The following is a 26,089-nucleotide window of genomic DNA, read 5'->3' on the forward strand; positions in this document are numbered from 1 at the left end:
ATAGAAAACTCAAAATAACTTACAGAAACACTTTTCAAATTAATAAGTGGGTTTATTTAGTACACTTGGTAGATGCAGTGTTAGTGAATAAAATTCAACTGCACTTTTATTTCAGCAAAAATTTAGGAAATGGACTTAATATATAGAAATAATATCATTTATAATATGACTAAATATATGAAGCATATGTGTAATGAAAGCTGTGTGTTACCTCTGTGCAGAAAGTGGAAAACATTACTGACACAAATAAAGGGTCTAATAGGGATATACAAAGTTCATGGTTTAGAAGGTTCAATATGATAAAGATGTCAATTCTCTCCAAATAGGTACTGAGATTTAGAATAATGCAGATTATCAACAACAGAAAACCATTACTACCTCCAGACCAGAAGGAGCAAGGAGAGAAGCTCAAACCAGATCTTGTGAAAAGTCTGTCCTGGAGAGAGGTTGCCTAACAGATGTGTCTTTAGACAGGGGAACAGAGACACTGCCAACTGTGGTTCAGCGTAGTGGGAGCCAGGGAAAGAAATACCTTGACACAATTTGTCTCCTTTACCCTCTCTAATCACCAGCCAGCACTTCTAACTGATCAAATTCAGTCAGAGGCCGAGGACAAGGAGCCAGTGTAATGCAGTCTGTAGAGGCTGGCCTCTTAGGCTAGAGTATTAGAGAGTAGGAAGACATGATGAACATTGGAGAATATATGGTACATTCTCCATTACTGCTCTTTTCCTGGACATTTATTGCTTATTAAGTTTTTGGTATAAACTTTAGAATAAACTTGCATATTTCTTGTTTGGTATTTCATTAGAGCATCAAATTTACAAGTAAGCCTGAGAATTGACATCTTTATGATGCCAGTCTTCCTGTCCCAGAGGGTGGTATGCCATTCCATTTGTTTCAGTACCTTTGTATCCTTAGAAATTTGTTTTAAGTTTCTAATGAGTTTTGACATTTCTTGTTAAATTTATTCCTAGCTATTTCATGTTTTTGTTACTATTTTAAATGGGATATTTCCTTCCCCTGTAGTTTACAACTGATTTTCCTTTCATTGCTTATAGTTTTTTGCTGTACATGTTTTGATGTGCTATGATCTGGTGGGTAAAGTGTTCACAGTTCTTTTGTTTTTACTGTGAATTTCACTTTTACTTTTTTTTATATATATATATATATATATATATGAAATTTATTGACAAATTGGTTTCCATACAACACCCAGTGCTCATCCCAAAAGGTGCCCTCCTCAATACCCATCACCCACCCTCCCCTCCCTTCCACCCCCCATCAACCCTCAGTTTGTTCTCAGTTTTTAACAGTCTCTTATGCTTTGGCTCTCTCCCACTCTAACCTCTTTTTTTTTTTCCTTCCCCTCCCCCATGGGTTCCTATTAAGTTTCTCAGGATCCACATAAGAGTGAAACCATATGGTATCTGTCTTTCTCTGTATGGCTTATTTCACTTAGCATTACACTCTCCAGTTCCATCCATGTTGCTACAAAAGGCCATATTTCATTTTTTCTCATTGCCACGTAGTATTCCATTGTGTATATATACCACAATTTCTTTATCCATTCATCAGTTGATGGACATTTAGGCTCTTTCCATAATTTGGCTATTGTTGAGAGTGCTGCTATGAACATTGGGGTACAAGTGCCCCTATGCATCAGTACTCCTGTATCCCTTGGATAAATTCCTAGCAGTGCTATTGCTGGGTCATAGGGTAGGTCTATTTTTAATTTTCTGAGGAACCTCCACACTGCTTTCCAGAGCGGCTGCACCAATTTGCATTCCCACCAACAGTGCAAGAGGGTTCCCGTTTCTCCACATCCTCTCCAGCATCTATAGTCTCCTGATTTGTTCATTTTGGCCACTCTGACTGGCGTGAGGTGATACCTGAGTGTGGTTTTGATTTGTATTTCCCTGATAAGGAGCGATGCTGAACATCTTTTCATGTGCCTGTTGGCCATCTGGATATCTTCTTTAGAGAAGTGTCTATTCATGTTTTCTGCCCATTTCTTCACTGGGTTATTTGTTTTTCGGGTGTGGAGTTTGGTGAGCTCTTTATAGATTTTAGATACTAGCCCTTTGTCCAATATGTCATTTGCAAATATCTTTTCCCATTCCGTTGGTTGCCTTTTAGTTTTGTTGGTTGTTTCCTTTGCTGTGCAGAAGCTTTTTATCTTCATAAGGTCCCAGTAATTCACTTTTGCTTTTAATTCCCTTGCCTTTGGGGATGTGTCGAGTAAGAGATTGCTACGGCTGAGGTCAGAGAGGTCTTTTCCTGCTTTCTCCTCTAAGGTTTTGATGGTTTCCTGTCTCACATTTAGGTCCTTTATCCACTTTGAGTTTATTTTTGTAAATGGTGTGAGAAAGTGGTCTAGTTTCAACCTTCTGCATGTTGCTGTCCAGTTCTCCCAGCACCATTTGTTAAAGAGGCTGTCTTTTTTCCATTGGATGTTCTTTCCTGCTTTGTCAAAGATGAGTTGGCCATACGTTTGTGGGTCTAGTTCTGGGGTTTCTATTCTATTCCATTGGTCTGTGTGTCTGTTTTTGTGCCAATACCATGCTGTCTTGATGATTACAGCTTTGTAGTAGAGGCTAAAGTCTGGGATTGTGATGCCTCCTGCTTTGGTCTTCTTTTTCAAAATTCCTTTGGCTATTCGGGGCGTTTTGTGGTTCCATATGAATTTTAGGATTGCTTGTTCTAGTTTCGAGAAGAATGCTGGTGCAATTTTGATTGGGATTGCATTGAATGTGTAGATAGCTTTGGGTAGTATTGACATTTTGACAATATTTATTTTTCCAATCCATGAGCAGGGAATGTCTTTCCATTTCTTTAAATCTTCTTCAATTACCTTCATAAGCTTTCTATAGTTTTCAGCATACAGATCCTTTACATCTTTGGTTAGATTGATTCCTAGGTATTTTATGCTTCTTGGTGCAATTGTGAATGGGATCAGTTTCTTTATTTGTCTTTCTGTTGCTTCATTGTTAGTGTATAAGAATGCAACTGATTTCTGTACATTGATTTTGTATCCTGCAACTTTGCTAAATTCATGTATCAGTTCTAGCAGACTTTTGGTGGAGTCTATCGGATTTTCTATGTATAATATCATGTCATCTGCAAAAAGCGAAAGCTTGACTTCATCTTTGCCAATTTTGATGCCTTTGATTTCCTTTTGTTGTCTGATTGCTGATGCTAGAACTTCCAGCACTATGTTAAACAACAGCGGTGAGAGTGGACATCCCTGTCGTGTTCCTGATCTCAGGGAAAAAGCTCAGTTTTTCCCCGTTGAGGATGATGTTAGCTGTGGGCTTTTCATAAATGGCTTTTATGATCTTTAAGTATGTTCCTTCTATCCCGACTTTCTCAAGGGTTTTTATTAAGAAAGGGTGCTGGATTTTGTCAAAGGCCTTTTCTGCATCGATTGACAGGATCATATGGTTCTTCTCTTTTTTTTTGTTAATGTGATGTATCACGTTGATTGATTTGCAAATGTTGAACCAGCCCTGCATCCCAGGAATGAATCCCACTTGATCATGGTGAATAATTCTTTTTATATGCTGTTGAATTCGATTTGCTAGTATCTTATTGAGAATTTTTGCATCCATATTCATCAGGGATATTGGCCTGTAGTTCTCTTTTTTTACTGGGTCTCTGTCTGGTTTAGGAATCAAAGTAATACTGGCTTCATAGAATGAGTCTGGAAGTTTTCCTTCCCTTTCTATTTCTTGGAATAGCTTGAGAAGGATAGGTATTATCTCTGCTTTAAACGTCTGGTAGAACTCCCCTGGGAAGCCATCTGGTCCTGGACTCTATTTGTTGGGAGATTTTTGATAACCAATTCAATTTCTTCGCTGGTTATGGGTCTGTTCAAGCTTCCTATTTCCTCCTGATTGAGTTTTGGAAGAGTGTGGGTGTTTAGGAATTTGTCCATTTTTTCCAGGTTGTCCAGTTTGTTGGCATATAATTTTTCATAGAATTCCCTGATAATTGCTTGTATCTCTGAGGGATTGGTTGTAATAATTCCATTTTCATTCATGATTTTATCTATTTGGGTCATCTCCCTTTTCTTTTTAAGAAGCCTGGCTAGAGGTTTATCAATTTTGTTTATTTTTTCAAAAAACCAACTCTTGGTTTCGTTGATCTGCTCTATAGTTTTTTTAGATTCTATATTGTTTATTTCTGCTCTGATCTTTATTATTTCTCTTCTTCTGCTGGGTTTAGGCTGCCTTTGCTGTTCTGCTTCTATTTCCTTTAGGAGTGCTGTTAGATTTTGTATTTGGGATTTTTCTTGTTTCTTGAGATAGGCCTGGATTGCAACGTATTTTCCTCTCAGGACTGCCTTTGCTGCGTCCCAAAGCGTTTGGATTGTCGTATTTTCATTTTCGTTTGTTTCCATATATTTCCTAATTTCTTCTCCAATTGCCTGGTTGACCCATTCATTCTTTAGTAGGGTGTTCTTTAACCTCCATGCTTTTGGAGGTTTTCCAGACTTTTTCCTGTGGTTGATTTCAAGCTTCATAGCATTGTGGTCTGAAAGTATGCATGGTATGATTTCAATTCTTGTAAACTTATGAAGGGCTGTTTTGTGACCCAGTATATGATCTATCTTGGAGAATGTTCCATGTGCACTCGAGAAGAAAGTATATTCTGTTGCTTTGGGATGCAGAGTTCTAAATATATCTGTCAAGTCCATCTGATCCAATGTCTCATTCAGGGCCCTTGTTTCTTTATTGACCGTGTGTCTAGATGATCTGTCCATTTCTGTAAGTGGGGTGTTAAAGTCCCCAGCAATTACCACATTCTTATCAATAAGGTTGCTTATGTTTATGAGTAATTGTTTTATATATTTGGGGGCTCCGGTATTCGGCGCATAGACATTTATAATTGTTAGCTCTTCCTGATGGATAGACCCTGTAACTATTATATAATGTCCTTCTTCATCTCTTGTTACAGCCTTTAATTTAAAGTCTAGTTTGTCTGATATAAGTATGGCTACTCCAGCTTTCTTTTGGCTTCCAGTAGCATGATAAATAGTTCTCCATCCCCTCACTCTGAATCTAAAGGTGTCCTCAGGTCTAAAATGAGTCTCTTGTAGACAGCAAATAGATGGGTCTTGTTTTTTTATCCATTCTGATACCCTATGTCTTTTGGTTGGCGCATTTAATCCATTTACATTCAGTGTTATTATAGAAAGATACGGGTTTAGAGTCATTGTGATGTCTGTATGTTTTATGCTTGTAGTGATGTCTCTGGTACTTTGTCTCACAGGGTCCCCCTAGGATCTCTTGTAGGGCTGGTTTAGTGGTGACAAATTCCTTCAGTTTTTGTTTGTTTGGGAAGACCTTTATCTCTCCTTCTATTCTAAATGACAGACTTGCTGGATAAAGGATTCTCAGCTGCATATTTTTTCTGTCTAGCACACTGAAAATCTCGTGCCAATTCTTTCTGGCCTGCCAAGTTTCAAAAGAGAGATCAGTCACGAGTCTTATAGGTCTCCCTTTATATGTGAGGGCACGTTTACCCCTTGCTGCTTTCAGAATTTTCTCTTTATCCTTGTATTTTGCCAGTTTCACTATGATATGTCGTGCAGAAGATCGATTCAAGTTACGTCTGAAGGGAGTTCTCTGTGCCTCTTGGATTTCAATGCCTTTTTCCTTCCCCAGTTCAGGGAAGTTCTCAGCTATGATTTCTTCAAGTACCCCTTCAGCACCTTTCCCTCTCTCTTCCTCCTCTGGGATACCAATTATGCATATATTATTTCTTTTTAGTGTATCACTTAGTTCTCTAATTTTCCCCTCATACTCCTGGATTTTTTTATCTCTCTTTTTCTCAGCTTCCTCTTTTTCCATAACTTTATCTTCTAGTTCACCTATTCTCTCCTCTGCCTCTTCCATCCGAGCCGTGGTGGTTTCCATTTTGTTTTGCATTTCATTTAAAGCGTTTTTCAGCTCCTCGTGACTGTTCCTTAGTCCCTTGATCTCTGTAGCAAGAGATTCTCTGCTGTCCTGTATACTGTTTTCAAGCCCAGCGATTAATTTTATGACTATTATTCTAAATTCACTATCTGTTATATTATTTAAATCCTTTTTGATCAGCTCATTAGCTGTTGTTATTTCCTGGAGATTCTTCTGAGGGGAATTCTTCCGCTTGGTCATTTTGGATAGTCCCTGGTGTGGTGAGGGCCTGCAGGGCACTTCCCCTGTGCTGTGGTGTATAACTGGAGTTGGTGGGCGGGGCCGCAGTCAGTCCTGATGTCTGCCCCCAGCCCACCGCTGGGGCCACAGACTGGTGTGTGCCTTCTCTTCCCCTCTCCTAGGGGCGGGATTCACTGTGGGGTGGCGTGGCCCGTCTGGGCTACTTGCACAATGCCAGGCTTGTGATGCTGGGGATCTGGCGTATTAGCTGGGGTGGGTAGGCAAGGTGCATGGCGGCAGGGGGGGCAGGCTTAGCTTGCTTCTCCTTAGGTGATCCACTTCAGGAGGGGCCCTGTGGCAGCCAGAGGGAGTCAGATCCGCTGCCAGAGGTTTGGCTCCGCAGAAGCACAGAGTTGGGTGTTTGCGCGGAGCGAGCAATTTCCCTGGCAGGAACCGGTTCCCTTTGGGATTTTGGCTGGGGGATGGGCAGGGGAGATGGCGCTGGCGAGCGCCTTTGTTCCCCACCAAACTGAGCTCTGTCGTCCGGGAGCTCCGCAGCTCTCCCTCCCTTTGTCCTCCAGCCTTCCCGCTTTCCGAGCAGAGCTGTTAACTTATGACCTCCCAGAGGCTAAGTCGCGCTTGCTGTCGGAACACAGTCCGTCAGGCCCCTCCGCTTTTGCAAGCCAGACTCAGGGACTCTGCTTGGCCGGCGAGCCGCCCCTCCGCCCCGGCTCCCTCCCACCAGTCCCTACCCTACGCACCGCCTTGCCGCCCTTCCTACCCTCTTCCGTGGGCCTCTCGTCTGCGCTTGGGTCTGGCGACTCCGTTCTGCTAATCCTCTGGCGGTTTTCTGGGTTATTTAGGCAGGTGTAGGTGGAATCTAAGTGATCAGCAGGACGCGCGGTGAGCCCAGCGTCCTCCTACGCCACCATCTTCCCCTCGAGAGCCACTTTTGCTTTTTTGCATGTAAATATTTTGCCTTGGATTCTAATCTTCTGAAATTAATATTGCTGTTCTTTATTTTTGTTTACATTTTTATGATAAACAAAACAAGTATATAATCATTTAGGATAATGATACATGTGAATTATTAAAAATAATTCATGCATAAGTTATATTAAAAATAATAGTAAAAAGAAAAAATAGCTCACGAAGTACAGAAAAGTACAAAGAAGATACAGGAAAAGTATTACACTTAAAATACAACTCCAGACAAGTAAAAGCCATTAAAATTTTGTGAGAATCATTCTAGATTTTTCTCAATTTACATTTATAGATTGAATATTAGGTGGATAGAAAGTTTTAGATAAAAGGGACTATACTGAACGTGTTCTTTTAATAAGTAATAACTTCAGCTTTTTATGATATGATGGAACAATGAGACACTGATGTGAAATTGAGGGAATTATTAAACCTTTCTCTATAAAAAGCACTGACTCTCTCTAAAGCTAAGAAGGAAATGGCATGAAAAACTTTGGAGGTCAATCTCATTATGTATTTTTTTAATCCACATTTCATCTTTAGTTCATTTTGAGACCTGCTGTGTAAACTTTGGAAAATAGAACATACATTCAACCATTTTAACTCCTGATTTTGCAACTTGAGATATATGACACTTGTAACCAAAGTGACCAAAGATGTTTAGGATTAGTTCTGTATTTTGCTTCAGTGCTCATCACCTAAATTTTACTTTTGATGTGTTCATTCCTTCACTCTATTTTGATTCACCTCAGGGGCTCATTTTTATTTATTTATTTATTTATTTATTTATTTATTTATTTTTCTTTTTAAATATAATTTATTGTCAAATTGGTTTCCCTACAACACCCAGTGCTCATCCCAACATCAGGGGCTTATTTTTAAATTTTTTTTTAAACATTTTTATTTATTTTTGAGAGACAGAGACAGAGCATGAGCGGGGGAGGGGCAGAGAGAGAGGGAGACACAGAATCCAAAGCAGGCTCCAGGTTCCAAGCTGTCAGCACAGAGCCCCATGCAGGGCTCGAACCCACAAACTGTGAGATCATGACCTGAGCTGAAGTCGGACGCTCAACCGACTGAGCCACCCAGGCGCCAGGGGCTCTTTTTTAATAGGGCCTTCCCTGTTGCTAGAGTATGCTTTCTCCCCCATTGTCCTCGTATTTAGCCATGTGACTTATTTTGGCCTGTGAGACAAGAGTGAAAGTAATATATGCCATGTCCTAATGTTTTAAAAGAAGCATTGCTTGATTTGCCTTTGCTTTTCGTCCTCTGCCACCAGAATAGTATATTCCTAATATAGTCTGCTGCTGCAGTTTGAGTCTTAAGATAGAGGAAAGCCACATGTAATGTGAGCAAGCAGTAAATCTTTGTTTTTATAAACCATCCAGATTTTTTTAAACTGCAGAATAACCTAGAGAAGCTGCTGGAAACCCGCTGTCAGTCTTTGGTATCAAACTTGATCTCCACAGGGATATTCCTAATTTATCCCATGGCCCACTCAATCCCTTAGATAGCATCACTGTAACTAAAAAATCACCGGATTTATCTTTCAGGAATCCCGTATTTTTAACAGCACTTGACATTCTTCTTGAGGAAATGTCGGTTCTCAGAGCTGTCTCAAGTGTCTCATACTTTCCTTTACTCCTTTTTATCTGTGTCTACAGGAAATTCTCAAGTTTGAACCTACCAATTAACTTTATTTTCCATAGCTTTTATTTTCCTTATAACTGTAATTATGCATTTTGATGTTATTATGGTATCTTTCCTTTTTAACAATATCTCTTTATGTTATCCTTTTCATTTCATCCATTCAACAACTGTCTTATCCTATATATCCTAGCAAACAGAGCATGAGGGAAGGATTAAGTCCTGATTGCTTACTTAGGAGATTCAATTCCAGGGGTAAGTGAGTGAGAGAAAGAGAGAGAAGAATGAGGCAGGCAAGGATAAAGAGTAATTCAAGGAAATGCACTATTGTGCTGGCTACTGCTTTGTGATGAACCATGAAGAGATAGCAGGTGCACTGAATTTGCTACCCAGGGTGATTCTGAACAGGCTGTAGGAGAGAAACGATGCTCTAGAGCAATCCATCGGATCGAAAAAGAAAACAAGTTACCTGTCTCTTTTCTTCTTGTGTTTTGTCTTACATTGATAAAAGTTTGCTGCATATACCATGCCTGTGTTGTAGCATTTTATCCTAATCTGGAAATGGTACAAGGAGACACACACACTAGGCATGCAGCTGGTTGACTTCAAGCAGTGGAGCCAGATGAGCTGTATAAATTTCATAGGCTTAAGTGGCAGTTAATAGGCTGAGACAGAGCAAGGGAATGAGAGTCTAAGAGGCAGGTATAGACTGAATCTGGAAATATGCCTAAGATGTATATAATACAGCAACAACTACAATAAGGGACAGGAATTACCTTAGGTGCTCTGTTTGTAGTAGTGAACAAAAAAGTTCCTACCTTCACAGAGGCTTTATTAAGATCATCTTTACATCTTGTCTTTCTATTGATAATTTAGAGAAGTGTGATGATTTCTTTTTTATACATTTTCTAGACCTTCCTTCTAATTCCTTTAGTAATTTCTACTCAGAGGTATACTTTTCCTCTGAGTATGTACAATAAATTTTCTTTTTTCTTAATTCTTAGTACTCCCCTTCTTTAGTAAGTCCAGTTTGTTTTTCTTTACTTGTTTTCAAACGAGGAAAGATCTAGACAAATTAAGTGTTTGCTAGTGGTCCAGACGTGTGCCTTTTGTAAGCTTTATTGCTTACTTTGATACTAATCAAATTCCACATTTCGTATTTGCAACAATGGTGTACATCCCATTGCATCTGCTTTTCAAGTAGAAAGAAGAGAAAGAAAGTTATCTCGATAGTGTAAGATCATGCTTCCATTCCACTTACTGGGAGTATACCTAGGACATAGCATGGGATGAGAGACAGGGGTATGCTATTCCCTTAGTTGATTTTTAATCCTCAGGTGCCTCATAGTGTGAGCATTTCCCTATTCTTATGTTTTTTTCTGACTAAAGATACATATATTTTGTTCCACATGACCCTTAAATGCAAGCCAGCTACTGATCTTCTCTTTAAGAAATAACAAATATTTCTAGCATTGGAAGAGAAGTAAATTTGCTGTGTTTCACATTGCACTGAAAGATGGTATATGTTTTCTCCTCATCATGTCCCCGTTCTAAATGCAACATTTACTTGGGTTTCCAAACATATATCTTGACTATATACTGAGATAGAATTTTATTATACATCTATTGCCTATCTTATTTGATAATTTTTACCAGTATTATTCTGGAAACGGCAGTACTCAGCAAGCATTCTTACTATGGGTCTCTCTTCCCCTCCTCATGTGAGCATTATATATCCTGCAGGCATTGCGCCATTATTGATTCTCTTCTCTCTCCTCTCTCGTTTTTGGACTGTTATTTACTGCAGGTTTTAGTTTTTTAAAATAAATAGTTTTTTAAAATAAGTTACAAAAAGATGATGCTATAGTCTGAATGTATCCACCCAAAATAATATGTTGGAATCCTAACGCCTAATGTGATGGCATTAGGAAGAGGGGTTTTGGGGGATGTTTAGGTCATGAGGATAGAGCCCTCATGAATGGGAATAGTGTTCTTCTGAAAGAGACCTCCCCAAGCTGCCGAATGTCTGTCTACCTTGTGAGGATACAAGAAGTCTCTGAACCAGAAGAGAGCCCTGACTGGGCACTCTGGTCCCTGACTTCCAGACTCCACAACTATGAGAAATAAGTTTCTGTTGTCTGTAAACTACCCAATGTATGATATTTTGTGATAGCGGCCTGAAAGGACTGAGACAGACAGTGTATGTTCATGTGTCTGTATGGATGGAGGGATTGTTGTGCTATTTGGAAAACGATATTCCAAACTTCTAAAAATAGAGCTCATTTCTCCCATATTAATATTTATCGTCTTCAACAACTGTTTGCATATCTCCTTTGTTCCTTCTTTTAAGACTTACCTTATAGAAATTAATTTTTAGTTTGAGGTTATAGTTTTAAAAAGTTCCATTAACAATACAGTCTCCAGAATACATATTATAATGTGTTGTTCTGTGAAATGTATTTCTATAAATATTTTTCTCTTCAAATTGAATATACAAAATATGTTCCAATTTTATGTGATCTGTTTCACATGGGATTCCCTACCATGGAACTCTGGCAACCCCTATACCAGGAAGTAGGGTTTTCCTGGACCCTTAGTGCCATCATTACTACCACCACCAGTTCATTTGTTCTCCTCCTTACCAGTTGCACCCGGGATTGGTTGGAATCACTGGTTTTCACTTTGTGTTTTCCTTCCTTCTATCTTTTTTTTTTTTTTTGCCTTATCTTTTCCTTCAGTCTGGATTAGAAGAGTCACAGGAATCCCAGCCCAGATCTCTGAGGTTGCAAACTAGTGGTGCTTTAAGAAACTTTGGTTTGAAATTTAATTTGCCTTTTGGGATTCCTTTTAATGCATCTGAAGTTCTGTATAATATGCAATGAAAGGCTGACTTACCCTGTATTCAAAACTGATAACTATTGTTGGCATCAGTACTTATCAATTCTTGGAACTGAAGTGTAACTTAATTTCAATAAGAAGGTGGTGCTATGTCTGTGTATCCAAGGTTTTTATTACTATCAAGCTATAAAAGAAAATTGATAAGTATTTGGCTTTGAAAGTCATAGTAGTTCTATCAATACTTTCTAGGTGTATGTGATAAATATTAAATACTTTATATGTTATTTCTTTCATTAATATGTTTGCCTGCAGTAAAAAATAATAGATAAAAAAACTGGAAGACGATCTATAACTTAGATGAACACAGTTATTTAACTGAGATGGTCTTTATTCATGCTTGTCCCTGTTTATGGCTCGCTTTGCACAGGAAGGAGTTGCAGGAGCTGCAGAACCTGTACAAGCAGAACAGTGCACACACAGCACAGCAAGCGGAGCTGATCCAGCAGCTCCAGGTTCTGAACATGGACACACAGAAAGTACTGAGGAATCAGGAAGACGTCCACACAGCCGAAAGCATATCATATCAAAAAGTATGCTTCTATTCTGTCATAAAAATGTAAATTTATATGGATGCACTTATACAAATATATAGAATTCAATTTTTTTTCAGATTTCAACATTTCTTTATTACTACTCCTTTTATATATGTTTCTTCAAAATTAAAAATGAAATACAGCTCAATTTGGTAATATTTAAAATTTTGTGACTTTTCTATATGGCTGTTAAAGTTGAAACATTTAAAATATAGATGCAAATTTACTCTGTAGGATATTGTTTTTATAAATTGGAATTTCGATATCTACTATGAAACATACTGTGACTGTAGCCCCCAAACCAGAAAGGATTTGGGGAATGGAATTTCTCAGCCTTCTATTATGAGAAATCACTCCTCTGTTATGATTATAGTTTATGACCTAAAGCAGTCTTTCATTATAGAATTGTGCATTGTTTCATTGGCAAATCTGCACAGACACAAATGGGTATGCTGAGGAAGGCTTCAGGGTCAGTATTTTCCAAGGATGTTTCTCTTTTTTGTCTGCTTCTTTTAAGTAGTCATTTTACTTTACAGTTGTTTTAGGAACCACTTAAGAAGGCTTACCCAGCTATTTAGGCATGCTGACTGACTCAGCAACAATAATTATGGCTAGTAATTAAAAAAAACACCTTTATTGAATTCTTTATGTTTTGTGTAGTGTACCAAGTTATTTATAGAAATAATTTGGTTTCTGTATAGGTCAATCTCATAAGATTGATTTTATTCCTTTTTAATAGTTGAGGCAGCCAAGGCTTAGAGTGGTTAAATAGTGCAATCTGTGTTGTTGTTTTCTATTTAACTCCCTCTTCTAAAAAAGGACCATGAAAATCCAATACCTATAATTAACATTTTTATGTTAGTAGTAATAGTAAATAACTATTAAGTAAACGTTAAGCACTTATTTTTAAATAATGCTTTGGAACAGTGGTTTTCAATCTGTATTCTGTGTTCCTCTAGAGTTTCCCTCAGGACGCAGATGATAACGAGGGAAGGGTAGCGCCTGTTCTCTCCACTTAGAATAGAGCCGCTTCCTCTTTTTGTTCTGTATGGTGGGATTGCCTATTTTGCTTTTGCCTCCAAACCAGGCTCCATTGCTAAAATGACTTGGAGAATTGGATCTTATTAGTAACTTTAATTTTTTCATCCTTTTCACTTGTATATTTACCTCAAATATTTCTTTTTCTTTCTTAATTTTTGCTTAAAAGCCCCCCACCCATGGCAATTTATATTCAAATACATCTTTAAGGTTGCTTGGTAATAACCTCATAACCCTTTTCTCTTATATGCTAGTATTCTTTTACTCTTTCTACTCTCAGCAAGAAAGAACTTGGTAAAGAGGAAAAAAAGCAGTGTTTCCTTGGCTATTTCATTTTTCAATCTTGTGTTCTAAGAATTTTTTTTAGTTGCTTGACTAAAAATTTAAGACAAAATGGTTCAGCCTTAATTCTACTTTTTGGCTGATTTTCTTTAGCAATCCCTACATAGAGCAACCATCTCTTTTATAACCTACTTGAGAACTTTTGTAGATTCTGAATCATTTCACACAATTGAATACTTAAGCATTTTAAATTAAAATAATTATTACCAAAGTATTAGATGCTTGTAATAAATTCTTAAATAATACAGAAGTGTATGAAATAAAAATATAAAGTATTCTGCCTGCCTACCTGAAGCCCTTGCCCCAGAAGTAACCACTCTTAATATTTGAATGTACCTGAGAATTTCTCTAGGAGAACAGAATATTTTAAAATTATTTTCTTTGTTAATTATACAAACATTACAAGAATACATTATTATAAGAAACAGAAATAATAGTATAGAAGTCCTGATACTGCTAGTCTAACAGACTCGAATACCCTTCCACTCACCCCAATTCATTTCATCTGTCCCCAGGGATAATCATCTGAGTAGTCATTCCAGACCCTTTTCATGCATTAGATATTAGATGTGTGTGTACATACACACATAATCACAAATCGAGGCATGTTATAATTTTAATATTTATTAACTTACACTGACTGTTCTTTAACTTGTCTTTAACTTGTTCTTTAACTTGTCTTTAACTGTTCTTTAACTTGTTCTTTAACATTTTCAAAAATGTGCATTGGATGTATTTCCACGACAATACATAGAGTTCTGGCTCTCCTCCTGCTCCTCTTTGTCCTCCAGCATGAACATATATAGTGTGGATTTATAATTTGATGATTATTACGGTCTTCCTCTCCAACTTTTTGTTGTTACCAACTTTCTCATAGAAGGAGATGTTCCCCATCTCTTCTATAGCATCATTTCCTTACTGGACCATTCCTAACCACATATAAACAGGCCATTATGTCTCTGATCTGGGGAAAAGAACAAAACAAACAATAAAAAAACATGTATTGACCCCCAGTATATATATATTCCTTCCTTCTCTTCCTTTTCCTTTTCCAGCAGTATTCCTTGGAAAACTTGTTTTCTTGAAGTTCACCTCTCTTGTTCTCTCTTGAACCAACTCCAGTCAAGTTTTTACCCCTTTCATTCACTCTTCTAAAATTTCTCCTCTCAGAATTACTTGTGACCACCACATTGCTCAATTCAGTGATCATATATCAATCCTCATTTAATGTATCAGCTACGTATGTCTTAGTTGATGACTCGCTGTTCCTTGAAATACCTTCTTTCCCCCACCCCCTCTCCTGACTTGCAGTGCACTACGGTTGTATAGTTTTCTTCCTTCAATTCTAGCTGTTCCTTTTCTGTTTCTTTCACATCTTTTCCTAGTCTCCATGTTGTCTAAATGTTAAAATGTCCCAGGCCCTAATTATAGGATGTTTTTTTTTCCTGTGTTTAAATTCACACCCTAGGTGATTTTATCCAGTCACCTAGGCTTTCAAAATCATAATTGTCCATATGATGACTCCCACATTTGATTATCTACTCTGGATGTCTTGTGTGAACTTTAGGAAAGATATACATACATATATATCTATATATGTATATCTATCTATCTATATATATACACACACACACACATATACACATATATACATATATACACACATATATACATATACACACATATATACATATATACACACACATATATATTTTTTTTTTTTGAGAGAGAGAGAGAGAGAGAGCGAGCAAGCATGAGTGCTCCTGTGCCCAAGTATGAGCGAGGGAGGGGGCAGAGGGAGAGGCAAAGAGAGAATCTTAAGCAGGCTCCATGCCCAGTGAGGAGCCCAGTGTGGAGCCCAATGCAGGGCTTGATCTCACAACTGTGAGATCATGACCCGAGGCAAAATCAAGTCAGACATTTAACCAGCTAGCTGAGCCACCAGGCGCCACTAGGAAAGAGTATATCTAATTGTGTACTTAACATTTTTTAACTTGTGTGCCTAATAAGCATCTCAGATTTCACACCTTCAAACTAAGCTATTGTCTGCTTTGCCTTCAATACATGTCTGAAATTCTGCTGCTTCTACTACCCCTGTTGTCACCATTCTGTCCAAACCACTATCATGTTTCACATGAATTCTTGGAATAGTTTCTCACTTTATTTCTTTCCTCCTGACCTTATCCCCTTTGAGTCCATTATCAACACAGATGTCAGGATGTTCTTGCTAAAACTTAGTAAGTCCTTCCTTCCTTTACCTCCATCCATTGGTTTCCTGTCTCATGAAAAATAAAACTCCAAGTTCTTGCTATAACCTGAGAGACTGTACATGATCTGGCTCTTCATTACCTCTCTGATCTCATTTTTGCAATCTCTTCTCCTTAATCTCTCCACTGCAGCCACACTTAATTTCTGTTTTTTTCCCTTGAGCATCCAAGTATTCTTCAACCTCAAGTTCTTTGCATTTGCATCCTCTTCCTGAAAGCTCTTCCCCCTGATGTCTGCATAGGTAACCTTTTTACTACCTTTATTCTTCACCTCTTACAGCTTAAAATCTAGTTGATCACTGATAGTTGAGTAGCAGGAGTAAGATGATGTTGTATGTATGTATGATGTAAGTAATGTATGTTGTAATAGCAGAAGTACATAGCTTGGACCTTTTCCTATGTTTAGGGATAAGAGACTCCCTTTGATGAAGTGATATTTATTCTGAGAAGATAAGAAGACATCAGTGAAGCAATTTAATTTCTTATAATTCTTCTTATATGAAATCTACCTTAAGTCATAAATTCCCTAGTTAATGTCTTTACCAGATTGGGAGAAGTAGAGCTTATCAAACTCTAATTTGGAGAATTTTGAAACCTTATGCATGTTTCCCCAGGATTATGACAATGCTCCAAGAATCATTCTAGATAATGAGAGGTTTAATGGGAATATATTGTGCTTATGAATAATATAGAGGCAGGAAAAAAGAGCAAACTGACATCTGATGCTAAAGATCTGGCTTAATTTCCCTATTTAGTCTATTTCTTGTACTCTCTTTTCTCTACTTTTTTTTTCTTTTCTCCACTTTGAATTCCTGTTTCTTCCAACTTGTTCCTCAAAAGTTACTTCTTAGAGGTGCTGTGTAGGAAACTTAACTGATTTTTTACTTGATACTCATTCTGAAATTTTAATTCTCTTTGTGGTATTTTAATTTTAAAGTAATTTTAGATAATTATAATTGTTCATTCATAAAGTTTTCATTAGTATACTCACCTACACTCAATTCAGAAGTCCTTGATTATTTATTTATATTTTGTGAATTTTGCCTGAAGTTAGTAGATACTACATTTAATTTTTCTTTGGTAGTCTATGTGTAAATAATTACCCATCAAAACACAGAAAAAACCTTTTATAATTCCATCTCCCAGAGGCAAATGCTGTTTAACATTTTGAATATTTTTTCAGTTTTTTAAAGTGCATTTTAACATATCTGTGGATACACTAATATCTTTTATTTCACATTATATTAAAACAATATCATGACATATAACTATTTTGGGAATAGCAATATATTTAACCATATTTCCAGTGTTGATCATGTATGTTGTTTAAGTTTTTTACTATTATAAATAAAGGTGCAATAAACATTTCCTTGTTGTCAGTTCAGACCATTAGTATTCATTAGAGAGTATGGAATATGCAGACACACACACACACACACACACACACACACACACACACCTCACACCCAGGCCTAGGAAACCATTCCTTTTATGAAAAAGCTAGTAACATCATATTAATGCTTTACAGTTTACTCTTAGTTCATACATAAAAAAGCCTCATTTAAGTTATTAAATGTTGAGAATGCACAGGACATCATGAAGTTTGAAGGGGACCTGCCGGCCACATGAGAGATGATCAGTAAATGTTAAATTATTGAACCTTAAGGAATTGTGTGCAATGATATACCACTTTGGATAATGCAGTTTAAAAATCATAGATTCTTATTTGAAAGTAAGAGTATTTTCAAACTTTGCAGGCATATTTTTCTGTCTTAATTTAAATATTCTAGTCCACTTAATTTTTAACTATTTGGGTGAGTAAATAGTTCTAAAGTGGTAAAATATGGAGAAACTAAGAAGACAAGTAGAAAGGCCATCTAGTTGGAGCACAATCATAAATAAACAATATAAGATTTTATGATAAGCCAAGGAGAATCTGTGTTTCCATTTACACACATTATTTTAGAAACACATGATATAGGCTGAGGCACAATGCAAGTCATATCCAGCAACCATATAGTAATAGTGGTGAACATTTATTGAGTTTATTGTGTATTAGCAACTGGGAAAATGCCTTTTGTGTCACTAAGTCTCACACCAACCCTATGTGGTATATTATTATTATTCCTTATTGTTTTATAGATCAAGTATTGAGGCTTAGAATATTGTTTAAAAATGGTAGAATTCAAATCTAGGTGATCTTGGGTCCAGAACCCACAATCTTAAACTCTATTACAAAGCCCACTGTATCATTCAGTTATACATAGAATAATGTGGTCTTAAACGTTCTGTAAATAGATTCTGTAAACTTGCGTTATTCATTCTCATCAAAATTCTTTTAATGTTCAGTAACTTTATGTTGGGAAATTTATCTTGATACCTAAGTTAAACGTTACTCAAAAGAGTTCATTGCTGGGTGCCTGGCTGGCTCAGTCAGAAGAGCATGTGACTGGTTCTCAGGGTCATGAATTCCAGTCCGATTTTGGGTGCAGTGCTGACTCCATTACATCCTTTTTGGTGAAGAGGGATCCTCGCATGTTACAATCCTCTGTGCAAAGGGCTGTCATCATTGTTCTTCAGCCACTCTTTGTCCTGGTTATAAAAATGTAGTTTCTTTTATTATGCTATGGCATGGCAATTTTAAATTTTTTTTAAATTAAAAAAAATTTATATTTATTCATTTTTGAGAGAGAGACAGAGAGACAGAGTACGAGTGGGGGAGGGGCAGAGAGAGAGGGAGACACAGAATCTGAAGCAGGCTCCAGGCTCTGAGCTGTCAGCACAGAGCCCAACACAGGGCTTGAACTCATGAACTGTGAGATCATGATCTGAGCTGAAGTCAGATGCTTAGCTGACTGAGCCACCCAGGCACCCACGAGTTAGGTCTTCTTAATTTACTATTTCTCATGGAGTTTCTGTTTCCTCTGTGCTCTTTCTTTCAATTCTCTTCTCTTAACTCTTTTTTTTTTTAATTTTTGTTTTCCCTCCATTTCTCCTCCTTTCTCCCATTTATTAAGTTGATTTATTCCATAATATTCATTCCATTATCAGGAAAGATAAAATTAGTTGCCCTCAGCGGTAAGTTGAGGGGAACCTGAACGGGAGACAAAGGTGAAGAGAGAAAACTGGAAAAAACTTTGAGCCCAGGGAAGAGGAGAGGTACCCATAACAAATCATTAGTCTTATACACAAAACCTAATAATGTGGAGGGCTCCTCTGGAAGAGACAGACCCATCAAAATAAATAAAAGTAAGCTAGTGTGTTTTCTTCTGCTGAGCCTGTAGCCATTTATAAGTTTTAATTGTTTTTCTACCTTTGCACATCATTTATATACATGTGTGTGATATAACTATAGATAGAGATTGCATAACATTTATAATTTCTAGACCATCTAATATGTTTGGGATACTATATATGTGTTTTATCGCTTTTTGTACTATTTAATGATAATTATATGACACAAGCTAATATCAGTCTGGGAAAATAAGGAGTTAGCTGATGCATTCTTTCTGTTTAAACCGCATGTTAAATCAGAGTTTCTCTTCTCATTTTTCTGCTGCAAACAGATGTGATTTTCAATTGTAGAAGTTATTGTCTCAGTCAGAGTAACAAATAGTATACTTAATCACTAAATAAGGAAAATTTTATTCTTTAGCCAAATTAGTCATTGGGTCACAGAGCATATGCACTTCCAAAATTGTAAAGGTTCATAAAGTATCTTGTTCCTTAACACTAATAAAAATGAGGGAAGGAGAGTACTTCAGTAGAAGTCCCTGAAAATTAAAGGACTTGGAGTTTGGTGTCCTGTTTCTGGAGATAACTTGCTTTCTATCCCCTAGAGATCCTCTTAACCTTTTAAACTTTAATTTCTTCAGCAATAAACAGCATCAAGAATAGTAAGCATATTAAATTATTTATGGATTATAATGTACTTGTAAAGTGTATAAGGGAATGTATGATTAAATGTTTTTATAGGCCAGAATCTTGCAAAAAATTCTGATCCATTTCAGCTTTTTGGACTCTAAGGGGAAAGAAATTGTCAAGAAAAGGGCCTGTCTGAAGAGTACTCTGAACGATTGTTACTGCTAATAAAGTTACTAATTCCAGATGCTAAACCAAAGCAGATGAATTAATTTGTTATATTACCTAATTTACTCAATTGAGACTTTTTTGACTCACTCTACTGTTATTAATATTATTATTATTATTTTGCCAAGTTTACTGATGGCCTGGGGCCTAGAACTAACAATGGCTGCAGGGCTGTCTTTGTGTCCTTTACTCTGCCTCCACAACTGAGTGGGCTTACTGCTGTTGAATAAGTGAAGTCCCATCAGCCATCAAAGAAAATAGGCAAGTAGGAGATGCGTATTTGGAATAAGAACCAAGGAATAAAAGAGTCTGTGCCAATTCCTGGAGCAGAGCTGGTCTAGATGATTTGTTCTGGGCCTTTTTGATTCTATTCCACCTGCTGCTGGGAAGGATGGATATTTTCAGAGAAAGATAGAGTTTGCCTCAGTATCTAGAGTTACATCAGATCAAGCCAGAACAACTTCTGAATAGGAGTGTACCTGTGTAAACTGCATGGCAGAGCAAAGTGGAGAACACAAGAGAGCAGTTAGTCTATTTTTACAGAGGCAAAAAAGAGGGGAAACGTGAGAGGAGACAAGAGAAGAGAGATTAAGACAGTGCCTTCTTTCATGTACGAATAGGCTCAGAGCCTTATATCTGTGAAGGAAGATCCCAAGACATGATACTCAAAGAAAATATACCACACCCTTGGCACTAATGGTCAGAAATTTATCCTCTGTCCTAACCACACACTATCATTCTTCCTCTACCTTGAGCAGTGTAAGGGGAACTGTAAGTTTTGCTTTGTCAACACTTGATCAATGTTCATGAGATTCTCAAATATTTGAAATTTGTAAATTCTTTTTTTTAATATTTTGAAATTGAGGTATAATTTGATATTTGTAAGTTATTTAACATTTTAAATATCTTACTAATATTTAATTTGTTAGTATTATTTTCCTACAAAAAGATTAATTTGTATTGATTGGGTAAAAGCTGATTAGTATTATTAAAGCATACAAATAAGAGAGAAAGTAGTTAAATAATCTTTTAACTGACTCTGTTACTGCCCAACTACTATGCTGTTGGGCAGACCTTCATTTATTCTAGCTTCAAATGTCTCTAGAAAGTTTAGCTCTTGTCTCCAGATTTTGCTTTTTCCTTTTCTACCTGAACTCAATCATGAAAGCAGCAACACAGCACAGGTAGGTCACTATAAGGCCCACTCTGATCCCTTCATTGTTCCTTAAAGGCTGTCAGGTTCCTACTCTCTCTTCCCTTCTAGACTGATGCTCTCAACTGTGGAAAGGACATTGGACATACTCCCTGGTGTAAAGGTAATTGAGAGGGAAAGTACAGATTTATTTCCTGAAATTCTTTATAAATCATAAAGGCAACCCTTCCTTTGTAACAATTGCTTAGACTTTGGCTGTAAAGTAAAATGGGTTATTTGAAGTATCTACAATAATACAGTGGTACAATCCCTGATAGGACATAAAATGTATATTGAGTATATTATGTCAGAGTGGTTTGGAGGATCTTGTTTTTATGACAAAGTATGTGTCTGAGAAAAAGCATTTAGAGAAGTTTTTCAAACCTTATTAAATTTTAAACTTAAAAAAAATTGAAGTATAGCATACATACAGAAAAGTACTCTGGTGTCTTTTGTGTAGTTAAATTTCTTTCCGTGAGGCAAGGCCAGCTAATGGAAGGTTCCCCCAATCTTAAGTTGGGTGAGCAAACCTAAAGACCTAGTGTATTAGCTACATAATTTTGAGCTTGGGAATTTTGCAAACTCCCAAATTTGAGCAAAAAACCTTGGAGATTTTTGCTTTGTTATAAGATCTTACTACCTCAGTACTAGCCCTACTAAAAAACCCAAATATTGTGATTCTTAGGTCACTTTCCCAGTGTCATCAACAAATATACATATGGATTTTTTTATGTAAATCAGTTATCACAAATTGAATTACCCCTTTTGTCACAATTTTAAGTTAGGAGTTTCATCACCAAGTAAGTTTATGAATACTGGAGGAATACCATTGTGAAACATATGTGACTCTGTATGAAACCACTTATATACATGCCACATACTGTCTCACTTTTAATAAACTCTAGTTTTAAATTTATTTAATTCATGTTGCCTTGAGTTAAAAAAAAAATTTAAGTTATCTATCATGGCTTCAGAACATGTCTTCTATTTTATCACACTCTGTCGAAGGTCTTCAGTTATCCCCAGTTGCCTACAGGAACAAGCGCACCTTCCTTAATCTGGTGTTCAGGAGTCTTTACATTCTGTCTGTTGTCTTACTGCTTGACTGTCTCTTGCTATTCCTTCTGCCTCCTCCTCCCCTGTTGGCAGCAGTAGATGCTAATTTATACTAAGTGGGACTATATCAGTCAAACTTAATGAACTCTCAGTGAAAGACTCTTGGTTTTTCCTTTTTTTCTTTCAAATGTATATATTGAGTTCAGTTGGGTTGATATATCTTATGCTCCCCGTCTCTTCTTATAACAGTACAAAATGTTTTCACGTTTCTGCCACCTTCAGAATGACTTTTTGTTTCCATTCAATTCCTATAACAGTATTATGGCTCAGTTCAGGTCCTTTCTTTTTCGTAAAGCCCTCTAATATAGCTAAGCTTAAAGTGTTTTCACCCGCCTTAGGAATTTTAGCATGCTTTTCCTATATTACACTGGCCAATAATACATACTGCCTATTTAATATCAATTGTAGTTTTATATTGATATTTGATTATATTATTTAGTTTTCCATTTGTTTATATCTTGTTTCTGGAATATTAAAATCACTTGAGGGCAAGTATTATATCATATGTAGTCTTTATAGATATGTATATGCATGTGTGTATATTTACACAGACATGATTGTTTTATTGATTGTTAATAAATTTGGATCTATTTTTTGAAACAGCTTTACAATGAGTTACATATTTGCTTTGAAACCACAAAATCAAGTGAAGCTATGCTCCGGCAAAGTGTTGTTAGTCTTCAAGATCAGCTATTTCAAAAAGAGCAAGAAAATGCTAAATTAAAAGAAAAGCTTCAGGAATCACAAGGAACACCCTATCCTTTACCTCAAGAAAGTGATTCAGAGCACTCAGAACAGGTGAGAGACATTTTCTAAAAATGTTACCCAGTACAATATCAAATTTTCTCCTACAATTGACTAAAGCACATTTAAATAAATTTATATATACATAAAAAAAAAAAAAAAAAAATTTATATATATCAGAATGTAAGTGTTGGAAGATGGTTTTATATTGTGCTATTTTTTGTACTCTTTGTTGACATCAATGTTATGTACAATATGGATTCATATAGAAATTCATATAGAAATATAGGGTGGGGTGCCTGGGTCACTCAGTTGGTTAAGCATCTGACTTCAGCTCAGGTCATGATCTCATGGTTTGTGGGTTCGAGCCCCATGTCGGGCTCTGTGCGGGCAGCTCACAGCCTACAGCCTGCCATGGATTCTGTGTCTCCCTCTCTCTCTGCACCCCCCAGCCCCACCTATGCTCTGTCTGTCTCTCTCTTTCTCTCTCTCAAAAATAAATAAACATTAAAATAAATATAGGGTATAAATGGCATAGTTATGATGATGAAACACTTGACTGAAATATAATAATGAACAGCAAATTAATAGGTCATGCCCATTTTGAGACTTTTAAATTGAATGAGGAAATGGAATGGAAAGAGTATAAATTGGAAGTCTCATAAAGTAGTTGCATAATGCCTGGTATATGATACTTACTACCATTTAGTCCCAATTTTGCCACTATCTTGATGTATGTTTTTGGACAGGACCTTTCTACCTACTTCCTGGTCCAATTCCAGCTTCTGAGGTAGTGCAAATGTAAAGATAAATATGCAGGTTCAGGAGTCAGGTAAACCTGGGATCAAATACAGCCCTGCCTGTGAGCTTTGTGAACCTGAGCAAGCTTCCTAACCCTTTAGCCAAAGTTTCCTCATGAACAAAAATGTTAGTGTTATTGCTATCTATATCATAGAGTTTTGTAAGCATTAACGAGAGAATGCATATCAAGTGCAGAGTTTGGCACATAGAAATGTTCAGTGATATCTCTTTAAGATAATCTTAAAGGTAACTTTCAGCTTTAAATATATAGTGTAAGGGGGTGCTTGGGAGGCTCAGTTGATTGAGTGTCTGACTCTTGATTTTGGCTCAGGTCATGACCCCAGGGTCCTGGGATCAAGTGTCATGCAGGCTCTGGGCTGAGCATGGAGCCTGCTTAAGATTCATATTCTCAATCTCTCTCTCTCTCTCTCTGTCTCTCTCTCTCTCTCTCTCTCTCCCTCTGCCCCTTTCCCCTGCTCATGTGCTCTCTCTCTCTAACTAAAAGAAAAAAATTCAAAATATATATATGTATTGAAAGAAAATAATCTCATTCCTGTAAGTTTAAGTGCTAAGGCACTTGGCATTTCTTTACATTTTATAATGTATTAATTTAGTTCAGAAATGGAATTAACACAAACATATAATTGAGTACTTAAATGGTTATTAATGATCCTTTAACAGTAATTTTTGAATCTAGCTTATTTTGTCTTGCTAACAATTCAACCTTAAGGCAACAGTTTTTAATATAATATAATATAATATAATATAATATAATATAATATAATAATATAATATATAATATATAATTTTTTAAAGTTTATTTATTTTGAGAGAGAGAAAGAGCATGAGCAGGGGAGAGGGGCAGAGGGAGAAGGAGAGAGAATCTCAAGCAGGCTCCATGCTGTCAGCATGGAGCCCGACTTGGGGCTCGATCATGACCTGAGATCATGACCTGAGCTGAAATAGAGAGCCAGACACTTAACTGACTGAGCAACCCAACCACCAAGACAGCAGTTTTTAAATTTGTATTGTATTATATTACATTTTTTGGATAACAGGTGCACAGAATTAATCATAAAATTTGTATCATGACATAGTATTATGTTACACACCTAGGCCTGTTTTAGTTATTTTAATTTACTTGTTTGTTTATTACAATAAATGGCCTTTGTCCCATCAACTAATCCAAGAATAGAAGATGACTAATGACTTACATCTCCTTGTATGCTCCTGCCCTATCTGGTACCCTGATTCTCTCACCAAAGTTAACCACTAAACTGTTAATATTTATTTATTTTGAGAGAGAGCAGGGAAGGGCAGAGAGAGAAAGGGAGAGAGAATCCCAAGCAGGCTCTGCACTAACAGCACGAAGCCCGATGCGGGGCTCTCTCTCACAAACCATGAGATCATGACCTGAGCCAAAATCAAGAGTCTGACGCTCAACCAAGTGAGCCACCCAGGCACTCCTCATTCTGATTATTTTGGTTTTATCGCCTTAAAATTATGAGGAAGTAATATGTTGTTTAGTTTTATAATTTATAAAAATACCATAATGTGTTGTTGCCTGGGGTTTGGCAGTTTTGATTTATCATTATGTTATTAAGATTCACTTATGTTGTTTGGCTTAGCTGTTTATTTATTTTTACTGATTTAAAATTTTCCATTTTATGTGATTATATCATAAGTATTTATACATTCATTTCTAGATAAGTATTTGGGTTATTTAGGTGGAATGTATATTCAGGAATGGAAATCCTGGGTTTAGAGTATAAAAATGCTACTTTCACAAAATACTTATTTTTCAAAGTGGTTTTCATAAATTTTACTCCACCAACAATATGTAAGAGATCTGTTGATTCCCATCCTCCTTAACACTTAGTATTGTCACACTTCTTAGTTTGTTGGCAACTAATTCAAGTATGATTTTTTATTTTGATCTTAATGTGCATATCAGTGATAAAAAAAAAAACATCTCTGAATGATTACTAGCCAAGTGCATGCCCTCTTCTGCAAAACTTCTATTTATGACTTTTATCCATTTTTCTGCTGGATTCTTATTGATTCATGAAAGTTATTTATGTTTATTTTTGAGACAGAGACAGAGCCTGAGCAGGGGAGGGGCAGAGAGAGAGGGAAACAGAATCTGAAGCAGGCTGCAGGCTCTGAGCTGTCAGCATAGAGCCCAACTCAGGGCTTAAACTCAGGAACCAGAGAGATCATAACCTGAGCCAAAGTTGGACACTTAACCAACTGAGCCACCCAGGCACCCTTAGTTTTGCTTATTTTTAAACCTTACAGTAT

At 36.8% G+C, this 26,089-nt stretch overlaps 1 protein-coding gene across 2 annotated transcripts in view; it reads left to right on the forward strand.

Moving 5' to 3' along the window:
• The window catches only part of CNTLN (centlein), a 317,305-nt gene that overhangs the window by 118,187 nt on the left and 173,029 nt on the right, over window positions 1-26,089 (forward strand). Inside the window, exons 7-8 of one of the 2 annotated variants that reach the window (XM_047064802.1) lie at window positions 12,034-12,196; window positions 22,847-23,041. In XM_047064802.1, coding sequence (XP_046920758.1) covers window positions 12,034-12,196; window positions 22,847-23,041 — 358 coding nt within the window. Of the gene's footprint in view, window positions 1-12,033; window positions 12,227-22,846; window positions 23,042-26,089 lie in introns of those variants that run through there. The other variant, XM_047064799.1, reaches the window with a different exon arrangement.

The sequence above is a fragment of the Lynx rufus genome, unplaced genomic scaffold (assembly GCF_022079265.1).
Source record: "Lynx rufus isolate CCGP_SWC_20201006 ecotype Redwood Valley unplaced genomic scaffold, mLynRuf1.p SCAF_10, whole genome shotgun sequence".
NCBI lineage: Eukaryota > Metazoa > Chordata > Mammalia > Carnivora > Felidae > Lynx > Lynx rufus.